General features: G+C 33.1%; 1 protein-coding gene across 4 annotated transcripts in view; it reads left to right on the top strand.

Annotated features, from left to right (window-relative positions):
- BRWD3 (bromodomain and WD repeat domain containing 3) overlaps positions 1-19,557 on the top strand; it is a 126,536-nt gene that overhangs the window by 58,693 nt on the left and 48,286 nt on the right. For all 4 annotated transcript variants that reach the window (XM_011382473.2, XM_023524575.1, XM_023524579.1 and 1 more), the window contains 8 exons: positions 6,378-6,478; positions 7,107-7,177; positions 8,106-8,206; positions 9,584-9,624; positions 12,148-12,252; positions 13,260-13,413; positions 17,608-17,742; positions 18,983-19,111. In XM_011382473.2, coding sequence (XP_011380775.1) covers positions 6,378-6,478; positions 7,107-7,177; positions 8,106-8,206; positions 9,584-9,624; positions 12,148-12,252; positions 13,260-13,413; positions 17,608-17,742; positions 18,983-19,111 — 837 coding nt within the window. The remainder of the gene's footprint in view (positions 1-6,377; positions 6,479-7,106; positions 7,178-8,105; positions 8,207-9,583; positions 9,625-12,147; positions 12,253-13,259; positions 13,414-17,607; positions 17,743-18,982; positions 19,112-19,557) is intronic.

Below are 19,557 nucleotides of genomic sequence, written 5' to 3'. Positions count from 1 at the left end.
GCCATGTCCCAAAAGTTTTGATATGTTGTACTATCATTTTCATTCATTTCTATATATCTCTTGATCTCTCTTTTTATGTCTCCTCTGACTCAGTTATTCTTCAGTAGCATGTTGTTTAATCTCCATTATTTGTGGTTCTTCCTGCTTTCTTTTTGCAGTTGATCTCTAGTTTCAAAGCATTATGATCAGAGAATATGGTTGGTATGATTTCCACCCTCTTCTATTTGTTGAGGCTATCTCTGTGTCCCAGTATATGGTCAATCCTTGAGAATGTTCCATGTGCACTAGAGAAGAATATATAAGCAGCTATTTTGGGATGGAAGGCTCTGTAAATGTCAATTATGTCCAGTTGGTCTAATGTGTCATTTAAGGATGTTATTTCCTTATTGATTTTCTGTTTGGATGATCTGTCTATATCCAAAAGTGGGGCATTTAGGTCCCATACTGCAATAGTGTTTTGGTCTGTTTCTCCCTTTAGTTCATTTAGTAATTACTTTATACATTCTGGGGCTTTGTGATTGGGAGCGTAGATATTTCACAAGTGTTATGTCTTCTTTGTGTACGATTCCCTTTATCATTATGAAATGTCCCTCAGTATCTTTCTTTACTTTTTTTTTTTATTTTGAAGTCCATTTATCCGATATTAGTACTGCTTTTCTCTGAATGCCGTTTGTTTGAGATATCATTTTCCACCCTTTCACTTTGAACCTATATTTGTGTTTGGAACTGAGATGTATCTCCTGGAGGCAGCATATGGTTGGGTTTTGTTTTCTGATCCAATCTGCAACTCTGTGCATTTTTATCGGTGAGTTCAGTCCATTTACATTTAGGGTGATTATTGAAATATAAGGTTTTCCTACAACCATTTTATCTTTTGCTTCCTGGTAGCTTAGTGTTTCCATTGCTTCCTTGTCCTTATATGTCTGTTTTTCCTTTTTTTGTCTTTTGTTTTTTGTTTTTGTTATTTTTTTTAATTGGGTTTTTGGATATGCCCTCTGGTCCTTCTTGTTTTATGTTATATACTTCAGTTCTTAATATTTTACATGTGTTTACAATTATGAATATGTAGAGGACAGTTATATATATATATATATATTTATAGTAGTCCATTTTCTTCTGTGTATGCCTTACCTCCATTTCTCTTTGTGAATTTGGATCTTTAAATCCTCCCCATTTCTGTCATTTAAGTCTTAGTTTGCCCCTATGTATGCTGAACGTTCATTACTATCTTGCTATAGCAAATCTCTTCTTATTGTTTAATCTTATAATGCCTTGTTCTTAGTAAGGTTTGCACTCCTCTGTTTCTTTCTGCCTGTTAGTTGCCTTACTCCTAGTTATGTATTTTATTTTGTCATTTTGTTTTACGTGAGCTGACCCTTTTTAGTATTTCCTGTAATGCGGGTCTCATAATGGAGAATTCCCTAAATTTTTTTATATGTAGAAAGGTCTTTATTTCTGCTTCATATCTAAAAGAGAGCTTAGCTGGATACATTCTTCTTGGGTGGTAGTTCCTTTCATTTAATAGTTTGAATATTTGATTCCACTCATTTTTGGCTTGTAAGTTTTGTTCTGAGAAATCTGACAATAATCTAATGAGTTTTCCTTTATAGGTTACCATTTTCTTTTCCCTGGCTGCCCTGAAAATTCTTTTTGTCATTGATATTTGAATAATTTTATTACAATGTATCTTGGCGAAAGCCTTTTTGGGTTGAGATAATAGGGTGTTCTGTTGAATTCTTGAATTCCAAGCTCCAACTCATTCCTTAGATTTTGGAAGTTCTCATCAACTATTTGTCTGAAAATGCTTTCTAATCCCTGCTCCTTTTCTTCCTCTTCAAGAATGCTCAATATTCTTATGTTTCCTTTACTTATGGTATCAGCTAGTTCTTGTATTTGTCTTTCATTATTTTTCATTCTTTGGTTTCTCTCTTCTTCCTTCTGATTTATTTCTAGATTTCTGCCTTCAATATCACTGATTCTTTTCTTCATTTTGTCGACTCTATTTCTCAAGCTTTCTATTTCATTTTTCATCTCTTTCAGTGTACTGTTCGTCTCCAGAAGTTCTATTTGTTTCTTTTTAAAGGTTTCAGTCTCCTTGCTAAAAAATCATTCTGCTGATCTAGTTGTTTTTTCACTTCCTTGAATTGTTGATAAGAATTATTTTGTATCTCATTGAGTTTTTTCAGAAGTACCATCCTGATTTCTCTCTCATTTATGTCACTTGCATATTTCTATGTCTTTAAGCTCATTTTCTGGAGATTTTTTTCTTTCTTTCTGTATTACCCTGTCACCTTGGTTCATGATGTTTACTGGGCTCTTTCTCTGTCTGGGCATTCATGGTAGCGTATTCCGCTTTTTTCCCCAGAAAGATTTATTGTATAAAGTTCTCTCTTTAGCCTGTTGCAAAGAAGGCATTTTTTCTTTTGCTTTCCAGCGGGTGGCGTCTAAGCCTTTTGGATCCCTGCTTTGTATAAAACTTAATAATGCCTTTTTTTTTCTTATAAATATTCAGTCATGCTCACTATTCTTAGTCTCAGTCCCTGTCAGTGTTAGCGATTGTTTCGGTAGCATTTGCTCAGATTACCCCAGGGCTCTGCGGTGTTTGATCTTGGAGGAGGGGCCCTCTGGATTAGTGAATGGGCCTGTAGCTTAGCCTCGTGTTTTGCAGCCGGGGCCTGTAATAATGGTAATAATCAAGTGTTGTTTCTCTGCCTTTCCCACTTCTCTCCTTTCTGCCCTGATGTCTGGGCACTGTCGCCGTTCGCGTGGAGCTCACTCAGGTAGGGCTGTTCAGGGAAACCGCCGCCCATTTTCCCTTCTCTATCCTTCTGCTGGGAGTTCCTGGTTCTAGAGGCAGCTTCTTTCTTTCTCCCAGTCTACAGCTCGACTCCCGGGTTCTGATCTATGGTAGCTCTTATGCGCCTATCCCACATGCAGACATGCTAGTGTGTATTTTGGAAGTTTTTTTGTTGAGTCGTAGATATTAAGCTTATTGTTGTTTCAAGCGGAGAGGTCTAGGGGTGTCTTTCACTCCGCCATGTTTCTGACATCACTAAAATTTTTATTCTTAGTTTCAGTGATTTCCTAGTTCAACTTCATGTTTGTCATACAGCACATTGACTTCTTTTAAATACTTGTTCATATAGTATTTTTACCAGATGTTGCTAGTGAAAGCCCTAGATGCCCTTAAAAGAACTTTTATTTAATAAAACTTAGCTGAACCTCTTCTTAGAGTGCGAATCTTTCTAAAACAGCGTTTTACAATTTGGTCAAAGATACCACTTCTGTGCATGGCATAATTACTCCCTTTACTTTTCTTTATTCTTTAGTTGCTAATAAGTATGCCAGTCGTGTGTATTTGTGTTCGTGTGTGTTATTAAGTAATATATTTCCTATTTATGAGGAGTTAGCAGGGATTGAGTTCGATGTAGCATGTTAGATTTGAAAAAGTTTCATGTCAAATTTTTGATTAGTTGAAGTTATTTTATGGATTTTGTTTGGGAAGATTAGCAGGTACTTGTATTTCCACCATCCTATCTGATAGTATTATTTCTGGAATTTGGAAATAATCTCATATAACATTAAAAATTGACTATACTGAAAAAATTTTAATGATACTGTTTGGCTCCTTAATAGTTTCATTGGCTAGTTTTAACCCCATTTATTCTTTATTAACATATAGAAGAGGTCCAAGAGATCCATGGACCTCTTCTATATCACATTCTTTCCCTTAGTGATCTCATCAAATCTCATGGCTTTGGATTTCATCTGTAAGGTGATGACTCCTAAACTTATATTTCCATTTTGGGATCTATCTTTCGGCTTCATACCTATATCTTCAGCTACCCACTTGGTATCATTGCATGACTGTCTACTAGGCATCTCAAAGGCAACATATTTAAAATTGAACTCCTGTTTTCCTTTTTCAGATTTGTTCTTCCCAAAGCTTTCTCCATCTAAAGAAATAGCAATTCCAATTGCTCTTAGTAGTCCTCCTTGACCTTCTTCTTTGTCTTATATTCCATATCTAACTTGTTAGAAAATCATATTCTCTCTACCTTCAGAATGCATCTAGAATCTGACAGATTTTCATGACCTGCATTATACTACTCTATTTCAAACAACAATCACCTGTGACCTAGATTATTGAAAGAGACTTCTAACCGATCTTCTTGCTCTTCCTTTCCCTCTCTCCTGCCCATATCTAGCCTCTGCATAGCAGCCTGAGTGATTTTAAAATGGAAGTTAAATCAAGTCACTGGTGCTCAGAACCCTCAATAGCTTCCAAACTCAGAATTAAAGCCAAAGCCTTTACAATAACCCTTAAGACCTTACTTACTTTCTCAGTCCCTAGCTCTCTTTGACTTCATCTCCTATTACTTGTTTCCTCTTCTCATTCTGCTTTAGCTACTATCCTCTCTGCTTTTTTAGACGACTCTAGTTTCACTACTGCTTTTACTCTTGCTATTTCATGTTTCCGGAATGGACTTTTTTGGATATTCACATGGCTTGTTCTCTCACTTTCTAAGCACTTTGTGCATATTTCACTTTCTCAGGGAGACCCTTTCTGATCACTTTACGACTCTAATATTGTAAATCGTCCCCCCTACCAGCACTCTATATCTCCCTTAGTTTCATTTTTATCCATATTAATGATCACCATTTAGCGTGCTTTCTAAATGCTTTATTTATTCTTTGCTTATTGATTCTGTATGAACATTGTGGTGTATTATCCTAGTTTTTTTTTTTTAAATAAAATCATGATAAAATGATATGTTAATAGTGGTTGCCTTTGGGTGGTGGGATTATAAGTACCTTTTATCCTGTTTTTCTGTGTTTTCTAAATTCTTCAATAATTATGTATTTGTATTCAGAAATGCACATATAAGTTTTTATTTTTATAATCTAATGTGATTTCTCATTTAAAAATAATCCAAATAAGGTATAATGGGTTATAGTACCCTTCGTGATTGAAACAATTTAAATATTGAGGATAATAAAGGTTTTAGTGTTTCTTCAAACTTAATAAAATTATACTATTTCATATTTGTCTCATTCTTCTATATCTGAGATCAGCAAATTTATGAGCTGGGTAGTCAATATTTTAGGCTTTGCAGGCCATAAGATCTCTGTTGCAACTACCTAACTGCTGTTGCAGTACAAAAGCAGCCATAGACAATGTAAAGTGACTGTATACCAATAAAATTTTATTTACAGAAACAGGCAGCAAACTGAATTTGGCATGTGGTTTGTAATTCACAGACTCCTGCTATACATTGCGGATTAAGCTTTCTAGTGCAAGCTTCTCTATCTCAGAAGTGAAGATATAAGCATGCTATCTGAGTACTGGTTTCTTTACTATGCATCAGCTATTAATGGACAATAGTAATTCATAATTTTTGCTTGATTTAAACTCTAGGCATTCGAAGTTCTGTGTTTACAAACAAAAAAACTAAATAAATGACGTCTAATATCTATAATGAACATTTTCTTTTGATATGATTTCAGAATTTATTTAAATTCTGTACATCTTGATACCTAATCTTCTTCTCAATGAAAGGTGTTCATGTATCTCTATATGGGATTTTAGAAACTCATGCTAGAGACTCTGGTTTGATTTTTAACTTTTTCCTGTATCCCGGGCATCAGGAGTCCAGTGGCTCTTTGTGATTTTTTTCTGAGGATAGAAAATACTGAGAATCAGAGCCTGAGAATCCTACATGGTCCATTCATGGTCCATCTAGGGTAGCAGTCATCCTTTAAATTGTCAGCTTAAATATATTGTTTTAATTTATTTTTTCTACAGTGATATGAAAAGAGATTTGACCTACTTAACATCCGTTTAAAGTAAATGAAAATGATTTAAATTTAAAAAGGACAAAATTGATATTGTACTTAATTGAAGTTACAGTTTAAAGAATAATATTGAAATTCAAATAGATATTTACTTCCTAATCATTGATTATAAATTTACTTCTGATGCCCTTATTCATATGGAACTAAAAATTTCATAATTATTGCTATATAAACATATATGTAGCAGATTTGTAATGGTTTAACTAGCAATGACTTTGTGAGTTTTTTCCTCTATTAATAGTATGATGTTGAATAGTTTTTTTAAATCATTATCTTTTGGGACTAAAATATTTTATTCTAAATTCAGTGACACAGTTTTTTCCTTCAGTTTTTTTGATATTTAAAGTTTTTGTAAGGTATTCATTAAGCTAAGATATTTAAATAACTAACTTCTTGAAACTGAAATTCTTAAGTGAATTTAAAGTATATTTATTAAAGTGATTATAATTTTAGAACCTGTTATCTTTAAAATAATTTTGAGCATGAAAGTTTTCTGTTTGAATTAGTTTTTTTTTTTTAAGTTTTGTCCATCAACTAAAGGCACAACCAGATACCTCACTTCTACTGGTGCTGATGGAACAATCTGTTTCTGGCAATGGCATGTAAAAACAATGAAGTTCAGGTAAGTTTAGAATTTGGCTAGAAATTTTGTGAAAAATCAAGTACATTTATTTTTCTTTATTATCTTGAGAGATTCTTAATAGTGTGTATATTTAAGTATATGAACATATGTGTGCATGTGAGTATATATACACGTCCATACCTACATCACTTGGACGTTAGAGATTTTAGGATAAAATTTTTATGAAACCAATGTTGAAGAGATTATTTAATTTAACACAAAATTTTGGTAATGAATATTTGTTTCATTTATTACTTTGGTAAGAAGACTTTGAACTTCTCCTAATGGTGTTATTAAGTGACATGATAATTTGTTTGTAAAGCCGTAGTAATAATACTGATATCATAAAGTATATTTCCAAAGTTAAATGCATTTTTTCTTTTTTTTAAATGTATTAGAGTTTCATCAATTAATAAAATTATAGGTTTCAAGTGTACAACTCAATATTACATCATCTGTATATTGCATTGTTTGTTTAACCTACATGGTGGGACTAGTACTTGTTGACTGCATCAGTTTTGCGGTTTCTATAATATTGATGCTAAATCTGTCAATATCCATTGTATGATTCTTGCACATTAATTAAATGAACATGATGAAAAATTAAAACATCTTACTTTTCTCTTAGAGATCGCCCAGTGAAATTTACTGAGAGATCCAGACCTGGAGTTCAGATATCTTGTTCATCTTTCAGTTCTGGTATGTGTAAAAGTTGAATGTTTTGAGTATCCAAAATATTAATGATCCAGTTGTAAAAGATATATTTTTCAATTTTGTGGAGAAAAATTGCATACGTTTGAATGTTAATGGAATCATATAAAAAATGTGAGCCATATGTTAAAATAGACAGACTTTTGTGAACTCTAACTTGTGAGAGCTTTTGAGGTTTTTCTTATTTACCATTAATATGTTTTTCTATATTGCAGAATTTAGTTGGTAAAAGTAAAGCCACTCCACCCCCAATGCAACAGTAAAATTCTGACCTGACTTTTCAGAAACATGTACAGTGCCTCCATATATAAGACACTTTTACAGTGTGTAAATAGTGCTTTTCTACTGCTAGGAATCACAAGCTAGTTAACTTTTTTGTGGTAAAATATAACATAAGATTTACCAATTTGAATAACCATTTTAAAGTCTACAGTTCTATGGCATTAAGTATATTCACATTGTTTTTGCATACATTACCACCATTTATTTATCTCTAGAATTTTTCATCACCCCAAAAGCGGTTGAGTTTTTACATTCAACCACTATAGCTACTGTAAAGAGAGTTGTAGATACAGGTCATTTTAGAAATAATTTTGGAACGTTATGTTTTTGCATAAAATACAAAGAATTCCTCATCAAGGATGTGACCTTTAATATTTATGATTCAAAGTCCTGTATTTAGTGTTGATTTTTGTTGAGTTAACGTTATAGTTGTCCTTTAAATATTTCTCTTGTTTTTCTTAAATTTCACTTAATTTTCTCTGAAATAGTAGTATGTCTGTAATGATTATAAGATAACCTTGCATTTCTTGAAGACTTTTTATTAATATGTTAGCATATAACTAAGGAAACAATCAGAAGGTTTTTAGAGTTTCTTGGTACAGTATTTGTTTGTTTGTTTTTTTAAATCCTTCAGGTGGAATGTTCATTACAACAGGTAGCACTGACCATGTGATTAGAATATATTATTTGGGTTCTGAGATCCCTGAGAAAATTGCTGAATTAGAGTCACATACGGTAAGAAAAAAAAGAAGAATTTAAATATGTTGTTTTCTTTTTTAACACCCCTAAAAAGTTTATTTTATTTATTCTTCTCTGGTCTGTACCCTTATTTAATACAGATTGGTGCTGAAACCTATATGATGTCTCTTTTGTAATGAATATCAATGTGAATTTCTGGGTTTAGTACAATTATAATATTAAAGATAAATTTGACTATGTAGAAAAGTATATATACATAACAATAATAGTCTATGAAAATACTCTTTTAGCCTGCTGTATTTTATTAATTATTTAAACTCTTTAAAGTCTACACAATTATTAAAAAACATATTAAATATGTCTTAGGAAAATTATTTTTTTTTGCTGAATTTAGTTTGTTGATCTTATTATGATTGTTTTCAGAATGCAATGGAGATAATTAATAATGGGAAAGAAATGAGGGGAAGGGAAAATGAAGAAAATTCTTTTTGCAGGGACCCAGCTAAGAAAAAAGTCAGAAAACTTAAACATTCTCTGTTTAAATCCGTGGCAGCTGTTAGTCATTGAAAATAAGGTATCTTTTCAGAACATCTAAAACTAATTATTGCACCTGGCATTGAGAATCCAGAATTTGTCAGATAAATACTCCAGTGAAATCATGGAACAATGTGAATCACAGATACCTCTGAATGTGTGAAGACAGTTTAATAATTTCTAAAAACGAAAAATAATTAAATACAAAGATATGTAGTATCACAGGTTTTTATTAAAAATTAAGTTCAAATGCAATTTAATAACTACGTGGTTTGGAAAATATATATAATATTTGAGGGTACATTATCAAGGAATATAGAGAAGGAAAATGCACATTTTGGCTTATACTTTAATCTTCTCATCAGTATAATGCACATCATATTAAAAGAAGATTCAAACAGCAATATCTAAACTATAGTACCTAAAGATTGTCAGGTGATTTCATTGCAAAATAATTAAATAAACCATGTGAGAAACAGGAAATGATTGTTTTTTGAAATAAAAGAAAAAGTGGGAAATTTCATTTAACTACTATTAAATCAGTTATTTTAAGATGGCTTTTTAGATTAGTGTGCTGTCTTATTATGGAGGGACATAATAAACTAATACTTATTCAGAACTAGCTGTCTTTTGAGATTATTGTTTAGAAACAGGTTTGCTTATGTCTGGTTTGTCTCAAATTACTGCTGATAAGTATTTCTCCTTAGTTAATGGCATTGTTTCAGGCTTCATTAATTTTTTAAAGAAATTAGAGTTTTTGTAAAGAAAATTATAGCATTTAAAAATCTACTCTGATGCTTTTACATGCGAATTTGAGGGGAAGAGTACTTTATTCATTTTACAAATAAATTCTAATCAAAAATCTGTTTTATGTCTTAGGACAAAGTCGTTGCTGTTCAATTCTGTAACAATGGCGACAGGTAACTATGTAGTATATATCTGTGTATACAGATGTTTGACATATTTTACTTCTTTTCTCTCAGAAGTAAGCTAGCTGTGCTCTAGATGCTTTATTATTTCTGTCCAGTCCTGTAGGCTAACAGCCCTTGTCTATCTTTGATGACATCCTTACCCTATCTCTTCTAAAGTCCGAACCAATATCTATCAGTTCTTCCTTTCTGAATTTCTTTTCTGTGTATTTTGCTTTTTCCAATTCTGTTATCACCCCCACTTTAGTCAGGATTCCATTATTTGACCAATTACCGCCAGTTTTCTTCTCCCTTCTAAATACATCCTATCCATCTCTATCAGATCAATGTTGCTCTGTTTAGAAATCTTTAGTGTTCCTCTTAGTCTGTAGAATGGAATTCAAATGCCAGTCTGGCATTCAGAACTCTCTACAGCTTGACTTAGACCTACATTTTTTTCTCATTTACTATTCTCCATATAAATCCTTAAATCTACCCTAATTGATTTAATCATTGTTCTTGTTACATCCCATATATATTTTCTCATCCATTCTTTAACTTACATTTCACCTCACACCATTCTTAGTCAGAAATATCATCCCCTACCTCCCATTCGTGCCTTCTGTTTCCCTCCTACATCCTCCCTCTCTTTTCTGCTCTCTGTCCTCTCCCTCCTGTTTCTTTCTCTAAGTTCTATCTTCTTTTTAAGGTTCATGACCTACCTGAAACCTGACTGCTCCAGATTTTAGCATCTTCTGCTGAACATCTATATCACTTATTGACTCTACTACTCATATAAAACATATTTCCTATGTTTGTAAACTCAGAAATTATATACAGGTATTTGTACACTCTCTCAAATGTCTGATCCCTAAAAAGTAATAATCTTCTGCCCTGGCCTAAAAATTGACCTAGCATAGATGTAAAAGTGTAACTACTTAGCATAAATTTGCATCTATATATGTCTCTAAGGACTTGATGTGAGTGACCATGTTTTATTTTTAAATATTTTTATGACAGTAAGTGATTACTATGATGAATTTGTTCATCTTTGTTAAATGCAAAAGTAAATAATGATGGTCCACAGAGTGACATCTACATTAACAATGAAAAAAACCTTCAAATAATTTTTAAGGTTGATTTATTGCACTATACTTAGTTATACGTGTGAAGATTTGTATAACTACGACTTTTTCATGCTAGAAGAATCTGAACTTTTAAATTCCTTGCCTTTTTCCTTAAAGGAGAAACAATCTTAATTAGATAACCAATAAATACATCATAACATGTCCAGTTTTAGTAATAATCAAAGAAATGCAATTTAGAATAACAGTAACAATTTTTTTCTTTTAGAATGACAGGATACTTAAGAATGGTAACACCCAATATACCCACAATTTTTGATAAGATTGTAAATTGTTAAAAAAATATTTTAGGGAAATAATTTGGCAGTATGTATCAAAAGCTTTAAAAATATGTTCACCCTTTGACTAAGAAAATATGTATATAAGGTTGTACAAAGATGTGTATATTCACAGCATTATTTATAATGGTGAAGATTGGATAAATATTCATCATTAAGGGGCTTATTAAATATATTTAGATACATCCATATAATTGAACACTTACTAAAAATGATGGTACTTTTATATTTGTAAATATATAAATATATCTACAAATACTCTTGTGTTAGAGGAAAGTATAAAACATTATATATAGTGTAATTCTATTTCCTGTAGGGGGAAATACATAAGTGTATTGTATATATCTTTAATAAAATCATCAAAGAATAGAAAAGTATGAACAATGATAGAATTATGAGTGAATGGATATATTTTTATAACAGTTTCACTGAGATAGAATCCACATAACATAAAATTCCATGATTTTTAGTATATTTACAAGATCGTGCAACATTCACCACAATTAATTTTAGAACATTTTTATCACCCCAAAAGAAATCTCATAACTTTTAGCTCTTAATCTCCAATCTTTTTACACCCCTACCCTCAGCTCTAGGCAACAATTAATCCATTTTTTGTCCCTATAGATTTGCCTATTCTGGACATTTCACATAAATGGAATCTTTTGTGACTGACTTCTTTCACTTAGCATAATGTTTTCAATATTTATCCATGTTGCAGCATGTATCATTGTTTCATTCCTTTTTATTGCTGAATAATATTTGATTGTACAGATATACCACAATTTGTTTATTCATTTATCAATTGATGGACATTTGTGTTGTTACCACTTTTGGGCTTATTATGAATAATTCCATTAATATTTGTGTACAAGTTTTTGTGTGGCCTTATATTTTCATTTCTCTTGGATAGATACCTGGGAATAGAATTGCTAAGTAATATGGTAACTCTGTTGATCATTTTGAGGAACTGCCAAACTTTTTTCTAAAATGTACTATTTTTGTTCTCTCCAGTATTATATGAGGATGAACGTATTACTTTTGTAAGTAGCAAAAAAGTGATTTTCTTTTTGGAGCAAAGTAATAAGGGTATTGTAATGGTTTCTTTGCAGTTTAAGATTTGTTAGTGGAAGCAGAGATGGAACAGCAAGAATTTGGCAATATCAGCAACAAGAATGGAAGAATATAGTGCTAGATATGGCTACTAAAATGACTGGGTAAGATTGGATATTAGACATTTTTAGTGGTTCTCATATAGTATAGTATCTTTTACATTATCGAATTATGTTTAATAATGTAAATAAAATCTTTTTAGATTAGAAAATAGTTTGGAGTTAATTGGTACACTTAAAGTTTACATCTATAACTTAGTCTCTAAATTATCTCTTGCTGTTGGTTGGCATACTGTATGATAGAAACATTGGTGACTCATTAAAATTCTGGTCTCTGTGATCCAAAGATCACTGTGTTCTGTTAGTGCCCAATGAGTTATTTTCTGTGTTAGTTTTTCTTTAAATCATATATATATAGAACTTTATATTGTAAGGTTATCCCTATTATATGGCATCATATGTTTAACTCTCTCTCTTACTGAGGATACCTTTACAGTGTTTCGTATTGTTAGCAATACTATTCTACATTATAACTACACTTAATCAGCATTCCATTTCATTGTCTTCACTGTTGATTGGAAGATATATAACTCCCTCTTTAGGAAGCTATGGTTTCTTTAGGGTATGACTGAAAAAATTATCTTTTCATTAATAACAATACAGAACAGACTTTGTAGTCATAGCCAGTTCTGATGCCATATTTGATTAAATCAAAAGTTACTGAATTTTTTCATTGCTCTTGTTATAAAACCTATTAGTTCCACAAAATTTAATATTTAAGGGATAAGGTGTTTAGCATGTGTTTTCTACATATTTTCTGGTAGCCAACATAACCTTGTATTTTATTTTTTAAGATATTTGTAAATTTCTTTTTAGTTTAACTTTTTTGTTCTCATGCAACTAAAAATATTTTGTAATTTTGTGCCTTTTTTCTCCGTAAAGTAAAAGTGTTGCCCTATATAGGTACTTTTATTATTTTATTTTGTCAATGCTTAAAAGTATGGTTTAGAATTTTTATATCTAAAAGTCTCTTTAAGAGACTTTTATCATAATTTGCTATTTTAGTTGTAATTTTTTTAAGAATTTACAGATTTGCAAATTATTTTGTTTAGGAATAACTTGCCATCTGGAGAAGATAAGGTTACAAAACTTAAGGTGACTATGGTGGCCTGGGATCGCTATGACACCACAGTTATTACTGCAGTGAACAATTTCCTTTTGAAAGTATGGAATTCAGTCACAGGGCAACTTCTTCATACTTTATCTGTAAGTATTCTGTTTTTGTAATAATTAAAATGGTCAAAAAAGATATTATTCTAGAAGACAGGAATTTTAAGTTATAGTTTACTGTCTATGACTTACCATCCCTTAGAGAAGTGATTATTCGAGATACCTCTGTTGACATATTGTAAAATAGTGATGACACATGGTATTAAGAGAGGAAAGGAAGCATCTGAAAAATGCAAAGGGCTTGCACAAATGACCAACTCAGTCAGTTATAGATTAACTACACCCTATAGATCTTTAAATAGCCTTCTGGAGACCCTTGCCACACCTACAAGAGAAACGATCTGTAAGTAGATAGGACTGGTGGTCCAGGGATTCTTTCCCCACTTGCAGCCCCATCCAAAACTCCACCACCCCATCCTGAGTCACGAGGTGCACGTAGAATCTCAGACAAAGGAATCATGCATCCCTTGCATGGACACTGCAGAGGTATATAAACTGTAAGAAATCTGACCAAGGTGAGCTTGTGCTTTGGTGCGGCTAAAGCCTCACACGCTCTGCTGGCATTAAATTCTCCTTCCTCTAACAAAGTTATCTGAGCGTCCAATTTCCTCCGTCGGGTATCGCTTCCTGCAACAGATTCCTGGCATGTTGGCCAGGAAGCATGGAGGAAGAGCACCCGCGGTTGGCGGACTTCGGGTATCCCACTGGGGAAATCCTGGCCTTTCCTGTAGCTGAGCCCGCTGAGTGCACACTGGGGATTACCCCGTGTGGACGCCTCACAGGATGGAAGGGGAAGCCCCAGCTGCTGATCCCTGCAAGGATCGGACAACAGAGGAATGGGAAAACTAAAACATGTCAGGGCCACGGTAAGGAAAAACTGGGCAAAGGGTAGATAGCTGAAGTCCTGCCCTATATAGGGTAGAAGGGGAGCCTGATCATCTCCTGAGGTCACCCAAGTACTCTACATTTGTTAGAGGAAACCGTGACCTCACAAGTACATAGGGTGGAGGGTGGAGTGTGTTAGGTTAACACTGGGCAAAAGGAAAGCCCGATCCCCCTCCAGAGAGTAACAGAGCGTCCTCCACAGGTTAAGAGGAGTGACTGCTTACTCTCCACAGGACAGGTTAAGGTATGGTGGGAGGTTTTATGAAAGAGAGTGAGTGCTGAGTGATTGAGACATGGCCTTGCCATGAAGCGAGAGTTGAGCCCCAATCCGCAGTTCTGTGACGAACCTCATATGGCTTAGGGTGGTATCATTGGAACTCTGTGAGGAGTCAACTCCAGTGATTCAGTTTGGGGATTTATACCGACCCACCAATTGCTAAGAGGTGCCTGAAAAATCCCCGCAAGGAGAGAGGCCAGCGATAGATGAAGCTAGTGACTTCTCCTCCAAAGTTTCGCCGACCTTATCCCCCAACCCTCCAAGTGGCGTGATTGTTGTCTGTCGTGGGAGGCATGGGGGATACGCAGAGAAAGCCTACTCCCCTGGCCACAGTGGTCAAAAACTTCAAGAAAGGGGTTATGCAGTTTGAGTGTTTTTTGTTGAGTTTTAGATTTTCAGCTTATTGTTGTTTCAAGGGAAGAGATCTGGGGACATCTCTCACTCTACCATGTTTCTGACCTTCTTGATTCTTTATTAGGAAATATTCATCTATGTCAGCACACTCCAATAGAAATATAATGTGAGCCACATACATAATATTAATGTTTCTAGTAACCAAAATAAAAACGTAAAGTGTAACAGGTGGAATTAATTTTAATAAAATATTTTAATGAACTTAGTATGTCCAAAATAGTAACATTGAAACATGTAATTAATATAAAAATTATTAATGAAATATTTTACATTCTTTTTTCATACTAAATCTTTGAAATCTAGTATTTTTATACTTATAGAACATCTCAGTTTGGACTAGCTGCATTTCAAATGCTTAATAGCCACATGCGGTTAGCAGCCCCAGTATTAGACAGCACATGCCTATACCTCTAAAAATCACAATTTTAAAGGCCATGTTGTGGCCATTGGTTTTATATATCCATGTAAAATTCTGTCTTAATAAGTACCTTAATTTGTTTCGATTTCTGTTTAGTGGCGCTCTTTCCATGGGCTGACTCATAGGTCTTCTGTTTTCAGTGAATTTTACTGAAGACATTTTAGAGCAGACTATTTTTAGTCCTATTATTAGTCAAATTTTCTTAGTTTTAGTATAACACTTATATTTTGTGTTAACAATTTGTATATCATGATCTTAGTGGGGTTTAAATTTCTTCCATTTAGCTCAGTAAGTATTGAGCTCTCCTGTGTGCCAACCACTGAGTTAGGTGTTAGGAATAAGTGGTAAATTAAAGAGACCTTTTCCTCCTGGAGTTCACAGCCTATTAAGAGAAAAAAAACATCAAATAAATACCAAGAAAGAAAAGTGCAAAAGACAATGCAAGTATTTAAGAGGGTGACAAAACCTGGTCTGGGAGGGTCAGAGAAAACTTCTTGAGGAAGTGAAATTTTGGTTAAGATTTGAAAGATAGGTTAAAATTACCCAGGTGTCTGCCTAAATGTCACCAATAGGAAACCATTAAAGGGTTTAAAAGCAAAGGAATGACATGTGAATTATGCTTTTGAAAAATGCCTTATAGTCTTGGTGACGGAGATAATAGATTAGAATGGAGATAAGAGAGACTCTGAGTATACTGTAGAGAGTCAAGGGTAGGATGGCCTATAACGATAATTTCGATTTGTGTGGTGGTGGTGGACATAGAGGTGTGCTTCATAAAAATAGGGCAGATGATAAATCTTGAGACATTTACTCAACTTGATTAGGTTTTGTTCTCTATGATCCAGTGACTGTGTTCTATCCTAAGTTGTATGGCCAAAATTTAAAATTCCCTATTTATAAAAGCCTCTTTTTTCCATTGCACACTGAAATAGTTTTATCATTAGAGTTTAACAAAGTGATTTTATTGTTTATTGGTTAGGAACCTGAGAAAGTATTTACTATGTCAAATTGATTATTCAGCAGGAGATTTTGTCATAACAAAGAAATGCTTTTTTTGTGGTGATTGGGAGAAGAGTTTAGGTAAACTTTGAGTTGTGACAGTATTTATTGTAAAGGGGATTTTACCTAGTCATCTTAATACTTCACATTTTGAGCCAGTCTTCAATTATTTTTTTTAATAAGCTGTATTTTTGTCCATAATGGTAATATGGCAGATTTCTTTATTATTCTGTTTTTCATACAATGATTTGGGATAAAATGCACTTTTTAAGTTCAAAATATATGGTCATTTCTAGAAGCTCCTGATGTGTAATATGCTGAGGTTTTCGTAAGTGAAATACCACTTCAGGATGTCCTGTATGCTTTTCTAAGACTTGGAGCCTGTTCTTAATCATGTATTCTCTAACCAGGAGTTAAGGAAAATCAACAATGATCTAAATCAGGTGTCAGCAAACTTTTTCTTTAAGAGGCTGGATAGTAAATATTTTAGGCTTTGCAGGGCACATATGGTCTTTGTTGCATATTTTTTGGGTTTTTTTTTGCAACCTTTTAAAAATGTAAAACTCATTCTTCGCTCATAGGCTGTGTGTACAAAAATGTCTGGGAGCTGGGTTTGGCCTGCAGGTAAAACATTTTGCAAACTCCTGATCTAAGATCTCTATATACTGTTATTCATTGATTTATTAGAAGGGAAACATATACATAGAGCATTGGTTTTCAACTTTTTTTAGCAGTAAACTCGTTTTTCAGATAGTATATTAAGTGCCACTATACTTTCTTATTTGAATATATCATGGGGCCTCCTACATACAATTTGAATACCAGTGATAGAGAGTGCTGGATAAAGAACAATGAAGGTTTGTCAGTTATCACTATGGCAGAATTGGGTGTTAATGGATGATTCTGCTTGTCACATTTTCTGTGGACTTTTAAATAGCAGAGTCTTAGAAATATGAATTCCACTTCAGGGATCTGGTTAATATGCTGTAACCGGTTTAGACTGTATTTTAAATACTTTTTTAGCCCTCTGTCTATTGAATACTTTACACAATCAGCACTTAAATATACAAGGAACTCTAACTTAACTATTTATTGTAGTGTCCATGTAGTAAATGCTGTTAAATTGCTGTGCATGAATTAATCTGAACCAGATTGATAGCACACTCCTGAGATCTCTTGACCAAATAAACCAGATAGTTAGAATTGCTTTTCATGTTTAATATTGATTTTATCACAGGGACATGATGATGAAGTATTTGTTTTGGAAGCACATCCATTTGACCAAAGGATCATACTTTCAGCGGGCCATGATGGGAACATTTTTATTTGGGACCTTGACCGGGGGACCAAAATTCGGAATTATTTTAACATGGTAAGGAAAATCTGTGCTTAGTTCATATTAAAACAGGCTTCTCTTATATGACAGCTTGGTAATTAAAGTATACTTAGTGCCAAGGAACCTGTTGTGATCTGTATTTGAAGGGAATGAAAGGTTAAAGAAGTACAAATTAGTAGATGATAGATGGTCACGGGGATGGTGAGCACGACATAGGGAATGTAGTTAGCATTAATATATTGGCAAGGTGGAAAACCAGAGGAGAGAAGGAGCAATTAGGGGGATCGTTTTATAAACTATATAGATGTCTAACCAAGGTACTGTATACTTGAAACTAATTAAAATTTTAAAAAATCTATACAATAAGGAGAATGTTGCAAGACCTGAGAGTAAGACCAGTAGAAAATTATGCCATTCAGGGTGACTGTTATCATGATGTTAGCATTTTCCAAATTCTGGTCTCCAGCTCTAAACTCTAGAAACTCAGATTAAGTAAGCTTTTGGAGCTAACACTAACCAAACTCACAAAAAGGTTAATGTTTAAACTATAATCCTAATTTATGAATCACAAGAATTGACTATTTCTTCTGCGTCTGGTAAACCCCATATGGCTTAGTAATCAAGAAGTTGTTTGGCAAACACAGAATTGGAGATATGACTACTCTTTAGATATATTTTATACAAATCATGGAAAAATCTGGTACACTCTCTCTTCTCCCAGTAGAACACCCTCCTGTGGTAATGGGGCTATTCATATCCTCCAAATTTGGTGTCCTTCTCTGAAGAACATTTCTAAATAGTTGGCTTTTGAGCTCCCTTTTATAGGCTTATACATATACAGAGCGTTAATAATATCCTCTGTCTTTTGTTAATAAAATCAACTTATGTACTTTAATTTTAGGATGGTTATTTTAATGCTTACTTGCATTAAAATTTCAGATGCGAGGATAATATCTTGACTTTGCTGCGATAGCATCTTTATCATTTTGGTTGTGTTAGGTCTTTTTTGTTCTCTTTTTTGTTCTCAGTCACTCATTTAATACTTCTTGAAATATGGCATTGCTAGTAATGTTTGATGCCATCTGTTGCATTTTGATTCTCCCTAATTTCTTTTAGAGTTTTACTGTTTCATTAGGGTTCTGGATACAGAAGCCAGAGTACATTGGAATGTTGATGCAACACAGAATCCAATATATTAACAAACAGAAGCTATTGCCTTCTTATTATCTGAAAATTACCTCTTAAGATGACTTAAAATGACTCCTCTAAATTTCAGATTGAAGGCCAAGGCCATGGTGCAGTGTTTGACTGTAAATTTTCACCAGATGGAAACCATTTTGCCTGTACAGATTCTCACGGGCATTTGCTGCTTTTTGGTTTTGGATGCAGTAAATATTATGAAAAGGTTAGTATATTTAATTTTTGTTGTAGACCTCAGTTTTGGATTGTATAATTTATAAATTTTGTTTGAAGTCTTTCAATTAATAAGGGCTATTATATGTCAATAGATATAAAATAACAAAGTTACCTTTCTTGGTAAAATTTTTCATCACTTCCAGAACATAAGGTGTGGCAGTTCAAATCACTATTAATTTATATGCAGGATGATATAGATAGAATAATTTATTAGAAAGTCTTTTTGCTTAGAACATATTCTCTGTACTATCTTTCAGGTATAATAGGAGAACAATGCTACCAGATTATATCCTCTACTAATCAAAATTAGGAATAAATAGCTGGTGACTAATGCTTATTTTCTTGGCTACTTTACCTATTATTGATCTTGTTAAAATACATTGGAAAGTATCTTAATTGATTCCTTATATTTTATTAGCTGTAATTTGGAATAGA

The sequence above is a fragment of the Pteropus vampyrus genome, unplaced genomic scaffold, assembly GCF_000151845.1.
Source record: "Pteropus vampyrus isolate Shadow unplaced genomic scaffold, Pvam_2.0 Scaffold477, whole genome shotgun sequence".
In the NCBI taxonomy this organism is placed as follows: Eukaryota; Metazoa; Chordata; class Mammalia; order Chiroptera; family Pteropodidae; genus Pteropus; species Pteropus vampyrus.
This window is presented reverse-complemented; position numbering and strand designations above follow the sequence as displayed.